At 44.6% G+C, this 13,656-nt stretch overlaps 1 protein-coding gene across 4 annotated transcripts in view; it reads right to left on the bottom strand.

Moving 5' to 3' along the window:
• Positions 1–11,657, bottom strand: part of chchd3a (coiled-coil-helix-coiled-coil-helix domain containing 3a) — a 48,452-nt gene extending 36,795 nt beyond the window's left edge. The window contains exons 1-4 of one of the 4 annotated variants that reach the window (XM_062560045.1): positions 11,389–11,653; positions 10,431–10,703; positions 9,791–10,079; positions 4,761–4,854 (exon numbers count right to left, since the gene is read on the bottom strand). In XM_062560045.1, coding sequence (XP_062416029.1) covers positions 4,761–4,854; positions 9,791–10,079; positions 10,431–10,703; positions 11,389–11,469 — 737 coding nt within the window. In that variant the 5' untranslated portion in view covers positions 11,470–11,653. Of the gene's footprint in view, positions 1–4,760; positions 4,855–9,790; positions 10,704–11,388 lie in introns of all 4 variants that reach the window. The other 3 variants (XM_062560047.1, XM_037460817.2, XM_037460818.2) reach the window with 3 other exon arrangements.
• Positions 11,658–13,656: the final 1,999 nt, after the last annotated feature.

Raw genomic sequence — 13,656 nt, 5'->3', positions numbered from 1 at the left:
TCGACTGTAGAAGATTGGCACCGTGTCAGTAGATGTGGGGGGGAGGGGGGAGGGCGCTTTGAGGTAGAGGCGAAGAAGAAAATAAACATTTTCAGAGAACGACAAGTGGATGATGTTTGGCCCAGCACCAGATGTAGAAAGTGAGTAACCTGCGTGTTTGATGGCCCAGCGGATAAAAAGAGACAGTGAGGTGCCCAAAGAATTTAAAAACAAAAAAGGGTACAGAGTTGGGTCGGTTGGGACAGCCTCTGCCTTTCCAGAAAAATGACTCTGTATTTTCAGATGACGACCCTGGACTGAAATAACTCGAGCTATTTAAGGACACTATTATTTAAAGCAGACAGAGCTTATATCTGTGGCACTTCATATGAAATATTCATAGGTGGGGTAGCTACGATACTGCGGCTTTGGGTCAAGGTGAGTGTGCGCATGAACACCCTTTTATTTTAATTTTAAAAAAAAAGAACGAAATGCAGGCACGGTGAAAAATGACGGGCAGTCAAAGCCGGGAGAGCCGCTCCGAATCCATGACGCCACGAATGTACGTCTTCTACCTTTTCCTTTTCATAGCCTTCCGTCGCCGCCCTCAGCTCTTCAGCGCGTTAATGCGTCTTGTTGTCCAGCGGTCATCTACAGATGTGTCCCGGTGAATCCCTTCCTACCTGTCCACCCGGCAGGAGGGATTCTGGGGGGGGGGGGACCTGCGTAGCAGCGCAGATCGGATCCCAGGGCCTTGAAACGAGAAGGCGCTTAAAAATGCCCAATGCAATATTGATGTTAGGAATAATGTCTCCGAATGCTGCCTATGAATATTTTATGGAGCCGGGCACTCTCCGTGACACGCGTGCACTCACACGCGTACACAAACACCCACGCGCGCCACACCTGGCTGTGCACTGCTGGGACAGCGTTAGAACTGAGCAAAGGGGGGCGGTACAGTGAGAAGATTCGTAGGAAAGCCCCCAACCTGCAGAAGGAATATAAAAAAAAAAAGGTATTTTGTGCCCCGCCCTTTCATTTGCCCACAATTATAAAAGAAATATCCACAATGACTAAGCACACTTTGTGGATATTGTGTTATTGTCTCTTGAAATATCATACCTGGGGCCATAAAGCTCAAACTACCAGCTTACAGCCATTGAAATAGCTTACAGCGTGAAGTTTGTGTTGAGCTCCCTCCACAAATACCATCTGTTCTGCATAGGACCAGCTCGAGTAATAGACAAGCCGCCGACGGTAGATTTGCTACAAGATCGCGTCGATAACCATTACTGGTCCACTCAATAGGTCAGCGGCCGGCTACAATGCTGAACATCTTTTTAATTTTCTTTTTTTTCCCCCGAATTCCTTCTGTTATTCCGACCCTTAAAATGGCCTTCTACCCTGGGGACCGGCAGGACCGTTATGTGGGCGTATTTATGACTGGCGATTTATGAGAAACAAGGACCATAAACTGGAAGGGAACACTCAAATATATTCACACGGGAAGTGAAATGTTAAGATGATGATGATGAGGATGATGATGATGATGTCCCACACAGTGTACATTAGAGATATGCCAAGCAGGAAAAGCAGCAACGGAGAACCTACAAGGTGCAACATGTTCACGGGTGAAGCCCGAGGACTCGAGGGTTGAATGTGTGCTCCAGGGACCTAAACTTTTTTTCTTAGGGCAGCCTTTGCTTTATATTTATTAATATTGAATTAGTTACTTTGTGAGACGTTCCTCAGGTGTTCCATGTTTCAGTTGAGATATCATGAAGAGATAGTAAGTGCGGTGAGAGAATGCTAGCAGTCTGCTGGGAAAACTCCCCAGACACAACACTGGCTAACTCACTTGGATTTCTTTTAATAAACCTCCCAACTCTGTTTTAATGAGTTGGAGGTTTGTGTGTAACAAGTGCATGGATTTGTGTTTCAACAACAACAACAAAATCTATATATATATATATAAATAAACAAATATGTAAAAATCAAACTGGACTGTTCTGCATCTGCCCGGGTGGGAGGGTTGGGGTGGTAATAAGGAATTTAACAGGCTGGCTGGTTAAGGCGAAGACAGACGCTCCGGGAGAAGGTCAGTGTTCCCGCTCGTAACTGACACACAATTATATTGGCAACACAACTGCTTGACAACGCGTTGAAATAATGGGCAAAAGTTTTCACAACAATATCAACTAACCTTTAAGTACTAAAGTTTGAAACTCAAACACGTGCATCTCATGCACGGGAGCCGAGACTGATGGAAGGGGGGTGGGGGTGGGGTGGGGGGGAGGTAGGAACGAGTGGGGAATAGAGATGGGGGATTGAGAAATACGGAACGCACTAGAAAGGAAGGCGACAAGAGAGGAATGAAGAGACAAGACAGGGAGCGAAAGGCAAGAGAGAAGTCTGGAGAGCAGTGCTCGGAGACCGAGTGGTGACGCAGGATGAGTTCGTCTCAGGGAGAAGGGACCGGATGGTCTGAGAGTTATCTCCCCCCTCCCTCCTCGTCCCGCCTTCTCTCACATCATCTTTTTTTTTTTTTCCTCAGAGTTGTTCTGCTCTGGTACCTCACAGAGAAGCGGCAGAGGCAAATCTGCTCCCTGCAGCCGCTCCTTGATACAAATGAGTTCGGGCTGCACCCAAATGAAGTCCTCGCAGAGCTTTTCCTTCACTCTGACCGAAACATGCAGAGCCAGATCTCTGCAGCCCATTCATGACCCTGCAGCCGGGCGGAAGAAGTACTGCTGTAATCTCAAAGCCACCGCTGCTCAAAATCCCCTTGTTCTGAAGACCCAATACTGTACGGAATAGAATGGAGGATTTATGAAATATAGCGGAGTGGAAATAACTACATTTAACACAAAAGCGGATGTGCAGACGTGTTTGGGTGCTTTACAGATCTAATATTCTTTAATTGCATTACTTTTTCAGCCTTAATTTGGCATTTAGCTGATTTTCTTTTTACTTTTCGATAGCTACACTTTTTCTATCCTAAATTAACATGCATAATGAATAATTAATGTTTTTGGGATCAAACATGATCGTGAGATGTCGGCCTCATGGATCTCGGAGTTCACACATTCCTCCACTTCCTCGTTTTCCAGCTGTGCAGCAGGTTCACTGCAGCGCTCCCTAACTAGTGTGTAGCCGCGCTTCAATACGCTCATGCACACACAACTCATTTCTTCCATAATTCAATTTCACAGCCATTCGGGTTCTTCAAGCGCAGCCACAATCCCTTCTCCATCTACCCCAAACTCCCCATGACCGCTTCGTGTTACTCTCATCTATTTCAAAAAAAAAAAAAAACTTAGCTTTAACTAAAATTACTACAAATGAATAGAAACGTTTTCTTGCAGTGGCAACAAAGGGGAGTGAGGCCTTTTCGATATTGATGAGTGCGTTTCACGTTTCGGGGTCACGCTTCCACTTTTCTCATACTTCCATTGGTTAAAGCCCTCTTTAAAACCCAGGAAGCATTTCAATGGCTGTTGCACGCATCACTGCCTGTAAAACTAATATCCTGGAAATGGACACACTTACAAAAAGCACATATAGCACAAGCATAATGGGGCAAAATGAGCAGAAGAATTAAGCAGCACACAAGGCCACATCAAAAACTACAGTCAATATAAGTCTACACACAAAAGCGTACATACACTAAAGTGCTGGCTTACAAATGATTGTGTATTTACCATTTTATATTCAGTTAAGTCTTCTTCAGAGAAAATGCAGCCCTGCGCTAAACGCAAACACAAATTGAGGGCTTGAGCCTGCATGAATTCAATTAACCGCGAGGAGGGTGTAATTTTGCGCCACTTACTGCTCTGAATAGACAAGAATAAGCGAGCAGCAGGAAGCAGCTACGTATGAGGAAAGAAAAAAAAAAAAATCAATTGACAAATGATTTCTCAAAACCACTTGTTAAATTCTCCCTTTTTGAATGCGCCTCAAAAATCGAGGCTAATCGCTAGGCTAACACCACCTCCTCCTGGATACAGAGAGGTTGTGGGGCTTTGTCCCCCACGGTACAGTACAAGAGCGCGATTAGTGGCTAATCACAGATGTTCATTCACCGGAGTCCGCTGGTGATCACCCAGGACTATTAAAGAGGGGGCGCAGCATCATTATCCAACATTATGCCATGTGCACCTGCTTCTTTTGGGTCAAAAAGGAGAAGGGAGAGCAGAGAGCGGGAGAGGAGAAATGTGCTCCTTACATGAACAGTGGGTTTCTTTATCAGGCAGGGCTAATGGATCACCCACTCAACACCCAGGAAATTACCTCAGGATAGCGCCCTCCTTTCTCAGGCATGATTAATTGATCCAGAGAAGGAGGGGAGAGGCAGAGATAGAGGGAGGAGAAAAGTGCTGATGTGCTTCGGAAGGGAGGCAGATTGGAAAACACAGTGGGGATCGGAAAGAGGGCGACGCTGACCTTTTTGCATATTAATGACCAGGGGGGGGGAGGAACGGTCACGTCTGAGGAATGTCTTTCGGTTTTCTAATGAAATCGTGGAACGGGAATTGACACGAGGTGCGGCTCCCTGATTCAATCCGTCATGAGCCAGAGAAAGAAAGTAGGGGAGAGAGGCTGAACCCGAGGCAGCCGGTGGAGAAATGCACAACGCACACGGGACAGCAGAGAGACAGAGCTTCAGCACACGGAATCTAAACTTCAGCGCCCCAACAACTAAATCATAGCTACCAGTTTGCATCTGATGTACACACTATGGCCTGCAAAACATTGTGTGTGTGTTTGTGTGTGTGTCTAACCAGGCTTGCAGCTCCTGCTCTGCCTTCACCCTATCCTGCTCCAGGGTCTTATACAGCTCATCGCTGATCTTCTTCCTCAGGGCCTCTTCATCGACTGGGGACAAAAAAAAAAAAAATACAAAAAAGGAGTGTGGGGAAGACGGTTAGTGGAGGCAAAAAGAAAACATTTTTATTTTTCCAAAAGCTGTTTAAAATCTGCAGGAGTCAGAGTTTTTATTTATTTAACAATTAATAATTAAAATAATACCCGACATGAATACCAAAGCCAGTGTTGCAAACTCTTTTTTAATGAAACCCAACAAACAGGCAATTTGATGACGGCCCCCAAATGCGTTAGGAAATTGTGACAGGATATTTTTCACTTAATTCTTCCGTTTCATACACCAAATAACTAATGAATTAAACAATGCAATCAGCGGCTTAAAGCCATGCCGAAAAGAACAGTAAGCTGAGGCCCGAGTGGAGTGCGTTCTCTCTGTGAATGGAATCTAGGCCCCTCATGGTACAGTGATGTACGATGTGTCTGTGCGAGGAAAAAAAAAAACACTAAGATATTAAGGCGTAAAAAGCCTCACACACACACACACACACTTGTATTTACGTATATTCATGTCACGGATGTCTTACATGCATGATTCTATGTCACCAGCGGTCTATCTCGGCAGGTAATTAAGCATGAAAGTAAAGATGGCAGCCAGCGACCAGCCTGAAACGTGCTCTGGAGGCAGAAGTATCATGTGGTGTGCTGCAACACTGCAGTGATGAGGGTGTGGGACTCTGCAAATGCATTAGTTAGTTCAAATAATCCCTATTCTCACAGTCTATTATTGTATGAATGCATATGCACACATTTGTGTGTAATGTATTGATACATATGTGGACAATGCTTTTTTTTGTTACAATTACCGTTTGTGAAGGTTTGTAGTAAGTCTCATGATTTTGACTAAAGCGGAATAATAGAAGCCCCAAATACACATTAACATCATTATCTGATTAAATGTTTGAAATACCAGATGGCCCAAAGCCTGATCACCAGTTGTCCTGCACATCTTTTGAAAAAACTTTTCAGATACCTTGCAGACAAAAAAAACACCATAGAAGCCTCTGGGAAAGAAAAAAAGAATAAAATGAGGTCGACAATTCTTCAAATTGATATTTTCTCAGCGTTGGTAGCGAAAAAGGAGTTTGGGTTTCGGGAATATAATTTCTTTTTCTTAAGTGGTACTAGTGATCATCTCAAAGTGCTTTTGATGCATTCTGGTCGTTTCCGCTACAAAAGTAACTCATCAAATCCTAAACTGAACACTAAAGTTTGAATCTCTTAGAAAGTCATTAGTCTCAATGTTTTGAATGTTCTAACAATCTCTAAATAGCTTTTTTTCCCCCCTTTTCTTCTGTGGTTGGACGTAAGAATAAGTGGTACTGGCTGAAGTTAATGCAACTATTGTGATGATACATAAAACTCATCTGACAAAGACGGCCGTTACCCTAACTGTCCAGCGTGGTGAAGTAATGTCCATGATGTCTGACAGCACTCACGAGCGCCATTGATCTGCACTGCAGAGGAAGGGGGGGGGGGGGGGGGGGGCGCGCATACAACTCCATGAAGAACTACGACAGCAAGAGGCATATTTTTACGACATTTTGAGGCTACAATCTCGGCTCCTCCCATACAGGGACATCAGTAACGTTCTCACTGACGATAAAGTGTAGGTGGTGGACAGGGAGGAACAGAAGAAGATGATCCCTCAACTATTTCATTGTCTGAATGCACCGATGGTCATAACATTAGATCAAGAGTCAGAAGGTCAACTCCTGCCATTAGACAGGTTTCCACCAAGTGAGATTGGTCTCTCGATCAGCCGCCCTTTAAATGATCTCATGCTTTCCACTGAAAAAGTAAAACCCTTTAGCAGTGTACCGTTAAAAGTAAAAACCTAAAAGTCCTCCAAGTTCAGACGAGCCCGAGCCATTCCTCATTTATCACCACATCCTCTCCCGGCCCTGCAGAGAGAGGCTTCAGATAGCTAGCAGGCCCGCAGGGTCAGCCGGAGAACAGGTACTGATATGATAAACACCGTCTGGGGTCCTTGAGGGAAGCTGGTTCGGGTCAGAGACAATTCCAGATCGACAGAGCCGGTGTCAATCCTGAGTAGGACATGTAAATGTTAAAAAGATTAAAAACTCATCATCTTTGTAGACGTGTCCCCCCCTGCATTCCTTTTGCGCCAATCACTAAACCCTGTGGAGAAAGACTCCACAGAGAAGGAGGAGGCGAGGCGGTGGAGCACAGGCTATTGGCAGTGGAGATAATAGACGAAGGCAAATTGCATTTCTCATCAGAAGTTTCATTAACCCCAGGACCCGCGTGGAGGGCATAATCTGTAACATTACCACTTCCTCACGTTCCAAGCTCGCCGCACACCTTTCACTACGTTCACATAGGACAGAGGGGAAGAGAAAGGGAGAAGCGGAAAAGTGCCAGGAGCAAAGCTTCCGGCCCCCGGCGGGCAGGTGCCATTTTAGATGTTTCCATTTTCTTCACACTATGTCCTTTTAATTCAATTTCACATTGTGAAAAAAAAAGAACCAGAATCCGATCATTTCACAATGCTCAAGAGAGAACAGGAGAAGTCCTTTTCAAAAGCAGACTGATGAATTTCACAAGTTTTGCACTCCCATTTATGCGCGCCATCGTTTTCCTCCTCAGCCAAACCCCTTCCTCGCCCCCCCCCCCAGCACCCAATTCGCTCCGCTTTCACCTGGGAGACATCTTTAAGCAGGCCATTAGTCCAGCGCAGTGTGTGGGCTGCAGCGTATGAATATTTATAAACGCATCGGAGAAGAAGGTGTAGGAGGTTCAACCTTGACTATGGTGTAATCAGCGCACACACACACACACACACACACACACTCAGGCCCGTGATTTAGAGACAGCCGACCCGCTGAGAGCTTCACTCGATAGCCAACTCTGGTGGACGCACATAATCAATGCAACCCTCATTAAGGTCGTACCCTTTCAAAATTGGGCTGAACTTTGCAACTTTTTAACGAGATTCACATTCATCGTACATTTCCCCCCGCCCCTTCTTTAAAAAGAGCACGCTAGATCAATTGGACAAATTTACTTCTTTTTTTTTGTCCCCTTCATTATACTTGCTTTGTACACGCCAAGCTGTGAAGTGACCTTGCGAGGAGAGTATACACAAAATACCTTGTTGATGCATGATAAGAGCCAACCCCTAATAAAGATGATAACTGGAGGGACTGTGGCGCAACAATAGAAACACACAGATTCAACCCATAACAACCTGAGGGGTGGGGGAGAAAATGTAAAACATACATTCCTAACTGACCCCTGACCACCTACAGTAAACAGAGCCAGCAGTCTCTCACATTAAAAACCTGCCATTAATTTGACTCCGACTCACTGTTGTATTTTGTATTGTTGTATTTATCTGAAAACTATTTGGAGCGAAGCTCTGAAAGAGACCCCGCAGTTAATGGAAAAAAAACAGGCAAAGAAGATTCCATTAATTGTGTTGCATAATGTGCTCAAAAAGGCAGGTGGCTCACACAGTCCATTCACACAAGTCCTATGTCTAAATAAAAGTTGAACACACACACCTCCTTCCCCTAATAAGGCCTAGTGGTTTGTTGTTGGGAGACTGCAGAGGTGTCGTTTTAATCACTGGAGTCAGTGTGGCGTGGCATAAGTTGGCCTTTTTTTAATTACCTTGCTGATTGAGCCCAGTCAAGGATGGGGAGGCATGCCCACACCCTGCACAGCACCTTTGAAGAAGCAGCACCCACGCCCCGTTGTGTGTGTGGTCTAATGAATGGGCAACATTCAGATGTCCTCTGCCGGATACTTCAAGAGATAAAAGGACGTAGTCTCACGCAAGTAAGACTAAAAAGTTCACTTTGAGAGAGACAGATGAATGTACGTGTACAATGAAATATACATCTGGTTGCCAATAGTGGCGGGAAGTGTCTTACAAGATATATTTTGTCCTCAAATTAGACTCCACCTCCTTGAGGACCCCTTTCTATTGATGGATTTCTTCTATAATTGTGGAGCCGCGTAAACGAGCTAAAAGACACAACCGGCTAGTCGCAGTTTGTCCATCTGCCTGCCGCGTGGTGCTGGATCGGCAGCGCGGTCTAAAGACCAGCTTGCATGTGAACCAATGTTTACATCAAAGAAATAGGACTTTTTTTTTTAAAAGGACAGGGAATTTTTCAAAAATGAGATGGAGAAGGATAAATCCTTCTCTGAAGAGTTAAACCACACTAGTTTGAGTGTTCTCAAAGACGGCAGGAAGGAGAAGAGGGACTACCAATTACAGATGGAGGTATTAATCATTTCATTAACTGTAAGGGAATGAAAATAAATGTGTAATATGACCCAGGCTACTGCAAGGCCGATTTTAAGAGTAATTACAATCGGCAAGAAAAGTTGGATCCAAAAGCTTGGGCTGTCTGAAAATAAACACCCACACAATAAACATCATTAAAATTCAATGTAGCCGGACTTCAAATAAATCCTTGGACAGCTCATTCCCTCATAACCTTTGCCTTTTAATTAACATTCTATTGAAGAAGAGACGATTACATTTCTGGATAACATGAGCCACCAAAACAATTAATTCCTGCCGTTTCTGAGCCTTCAATCATGTCTTTTGTCCAGAGAAACAAGGCACAAATCAGTTCAGCCGCCTCCTAGGTCTATAATCACAACGGCACAAGTCCAGAAAAAAACTAAAGAGTCAGTGGAGATGAAAATAGAAACGGAAATATTTCAAAAGGCATTAAGTAAATGCTTGCACAACTGGATTATCCAATATAACCTGTTCCCATAAAATTGATTAAGTTACCTTCTAATAACGACCAGAATATCATCAGTCAGATATCAATACCAGATTACGGATCAGCATATACAGCAAAGCAAAACATTGAATTACACTACACTTTTTCAACATTCGTTGTCTGACAAATGCTGATATTCAGCATATGAGAATAAAACTCACCGGCTGCTGCAGCAGGTGGTGGAACCCCATTCGACTCAGGCCCTACCACTGGCTCAGGGGCAGGAGCAAGGGGTACTGGGTCCACTGGGGGCTGAGGAGGAGGTGCAACTGGGTCACTAGGTGCGGTATACTCGGGCAGAGGAGGTGCAGAAAATGGCTCGGCAGGTTGCGGGGACAAAGCGTCCCCTGAAGGATGCAGCGGTGGGGACAGGATGGCAACAGATTTAGAGACAGGAGGGGAAGAGAGGGGTTCCGCTTCGGGGAGAAGGGGAGCAACGATGGGTGTCACCTTGACAGGAAGAGGAGGTGGTATGGGTTTAGCCACAGATGAAGGAGCATTGGGTTCAATTACTGGAGGAGAACAAGCAACAGATTGATTTAGGGGAAGAGGAGAGGGTTCAATTACAAGGGGAGGGGCAGCAAGCGGGGCGATCGCTTCCACCGCAGCTGGAGCAGGGCATTGAGCAACAACCGGGGGAGCAATGGGAGCAGAAGGAGGGACAGATGTTGGCAAAATTACTGGCTCAACCGCAGCAGGAGCAAGGGGAGGAGGTGCCACCACAGGCTCATAATCAATGACAGCAGTAGCCGGTGGTGATGAGGACGGAAGCACCACGTCAGCAATGATGGGTGCTGCTACCTGTTCCTTAGGAGGTTGAGGAGGAGGTGGTGAAGGAGCTGCCACAGTCTCTGCGGCAGATGGAGTTGGTGGAGGAGGAGCTGAAGGTGAAACAGGTTCTACTAGAGAAGGAGGAGGTGGCAAGGAGGTGATCGGATCAAAGAGGGGAGGAACTGGCCGCAGGAGAGGAGAAGGGAGGAGTGTAGGTGCCATGGATGGTGGAGGAGAGGGGGCACGTTGGTTCTTAGGAGGAGCATCGGGTTCCCTCATGCGGTTGATGACATTCTCTGAAAGCTGCAAAGGAGAGTGGAAGAAAAGTTTCAAAAACTGTCAGACCCGACACAACTTATCATCGAACACATGTGGTTCTTTCTTCAAGTAGGTCACGTAATCAGATTAGTGGACAAAGCTTTGGAACATCATTCTAATATTACCGCATTGGCATAAACAGGATTACATCTCATTGCAATATAACATTAGCCCACTTGGACTGCAGAGTAATGACTAAAGTCTTATCTGATCGATAAAGCCTCTCCAGCTATATATATATATATATATATAAATAATCAGCTGACAGCAGCACAGACGAACCTGTGACAGCTCTAACCTCATGACGTCACCTTGAATCATGAATGCAACAGTGTTTGAATGACACTGGGTGACAGAAGCTATGGACACAAGGACGTTGGGAAGCTAACTGCACTAGCCACTGCAGCGGCTGTTTACTATGCATTATGTAACTTGTGTTACTCCTTTTGCCTTCTGAGTGAATGGAATGTCGGGCTGGCAGAAATGTGTTTGCAACAACTTAAGTTAGCACAGTAGCACGAAGAAAAGCCATTCGTCGCTCCTGTGGAGCCACGTTAGCATTTGCGACACAGCCTGGCTGACACACCACCGTGTCGCCTCGTGCCGGTGCGAAGCGGTCACCGCGCACCTGTGTAGTCAACACCGGGCATGTTTGTGTCGCGCCACTTACCCGAATGCCCTTCACCACCGATATGTTCTCATGCTCGTCGGACTCGAACGAGACACGGCGAGTACTGCTGTTCGCTCCCATTATCTGTCAACGGGTCGGTTATCTAGCGTACATGTAACGTGGAAGACTTGACACTGGGGTGAAACTAAACTGCGTTAGAGGCAGGTATAGCTAGCTGGCCAGGGCCCACAACACACACACACGCCGCTGCTTCTGCTGCTTGGGCGAGAGCGCACTTCCTTAGCATGACGTCGGTCAAGAACGTGTGAGTTGATTGGACAGACGCGTTGTACGTCCTTAGGTCCGCGGTTTTCATTGGTCACTGATCGAAAGCGGCAGGGTGGGCGCGTTAGAGCCGCTCGGTGGACACCTGACAGTTTGATTTATGTCCGGGGTGTCCAAACTTTTCTCAATGAGGGCGAGAATTTGATAACGTGAAGATGCCCGGGGCCCCATAATTCCTTCTGACTTATTTTTTAACTATAACAAGTACGTGCAAATAATACATCCTTATCACAATTATTTTCATAGCCAAATATAAGCATCTTGACAGATGGGGTCAAATAACATTGAAAAAACTGTATGGAATCTCTTACACGCCCATGAAGTTGATAAATGCCTTTACCACATGATCATTTTAAACAGAAGTCATAAGTAATGCTGTCTGTTGTCTGTCATAGGAGGAATTGCATTTTAAAGTTGTATGATTTATTTAACACTGCTAGCGGCCCATAGATAATACATTACAAGGCCCAATGTAATCTGACCAGGAGCCGTGATTGGCCCTGGGGCAGGACTTTGTACACTGGTGATTTATGGCTTTTGAATATCCCAAAAGATAGTGATATCATTGAAACGGATATTGTTCATCATTCCCAGATGAATTGACAAGTTGTGACATTAACTTGTTTCCATGAAGAAGGAATTGGTCTATTTTGACATATAAAATGTGAAAGAATACAGGACCATATATAGCCTTGCAATTATACAATTATATAAAAGAGAAGAAAATAGCTAAATTTAGAACTGTTCCGACATCCTGAGAATTGTTCAGTGTGCTCTTTAGCCAGTATGCTAATTTGCTCTTCATTCTTTTTCACGTACACATTCAGTGGTCATTGTTCCTGGCATCACATGTGTCTTCAAAATCCACACAATCCAATGAGAGCAGTTTACAATGAAGTTCATCTTTAATTTCCATATCCTGCAGAGTATGTCGCTTTCCTCACTTGGTTTGAAACACATCAATACATGCTGATTTTTTTTGCCTAGTGTGTGTAATTGTTATTTTCATAACAGAACATTTCATCATGGCAAATAATGCGTGACCAAAAAATGCCATCGGTTTGATTTTACACAATGAGCGTCGGAGTGTTGCTGTTTATTTTCTCAATCTGCCCTCTACTCCCAGTGAATAGGTTGGGGAATACAAAAAAAAACTATAGTCAGCTTTACTGTTGTGGACAGTTCATGGACCCAAATGCAGAATCATGTAGTAGAACTCATTTCATAAAAGAAGGCTTTAGTTTGTAGTGAGGAGGTTTATAACAGCCATGGGCAGCCTGTCAAAAACCAGGAATCAGGAATCAGGAAACGTTTATTGCCATTATATGTTAGACATACATGGAATTTGACTCGGCGGTTGGTGCATGACGGAAGACAGTACAATAACGCTGAAGCTATGGGTTAGTAAGTTGAGAAATAAAGATAAAATAAAAAATAAAAATAAAGATAAAGTGCACCAGCTAAACAGAAAGTGACAAGTGAAAGTGACCAAGTGAATGTACATGAGAGTGAGAGTCAGTCAGGACACACGACACACAAATCCAAAGGGGCGAGGCGAGCAGGGGAATAATCAGACAGAAGAACATGATAGGAGTTAGCATGCAAAGCATAGAATGTGTTAACAACACTAACATCAAAACAGGCTTCTGGTGACTCTGTAAGTCCTCTGGTGATTCTTGATGACCTCCGTTCCACATAGAGCCGACGTGAACTCGATGATGTGAAAATGTCAATGTACTTTGGGGAAATAACACCACTTAGCACTTCTCTTCTCAGACATTAGGGCAGAGCACTATTTGTTAATACAGTCTGTCTGAACTTATGAACGATTATTATTTTCTTATTCTGTTATTAATGTTATAAATTCTTCTGAATTTGACTTCATTTAACTTGAGTTAACACATCATATTCAATTCAAAAACACAGTCTTGCAGGAGACCAAATTTAAGCCGAGGAATTGCCTATAGGAGAAGATATTACGAA

Source organism: Pungitius pungitius, chromosome 2 (genome assembly GCF_949316345.1).
Source record: "Pungitius pungitius chromosome 2, fPunPun2.1, whole genome shotgun sequence".
Classification (NCBI taxonomy): domain Eukaryota; kingdom Metazoa; phylum Chordata; class Actinopteri; order Perciformes; family Gasterosteidae; genus Pungitius; species Pungitius pungitius.
This window is presented reverse-complemented; position numbering and strand designations above follow the sequence as displayed.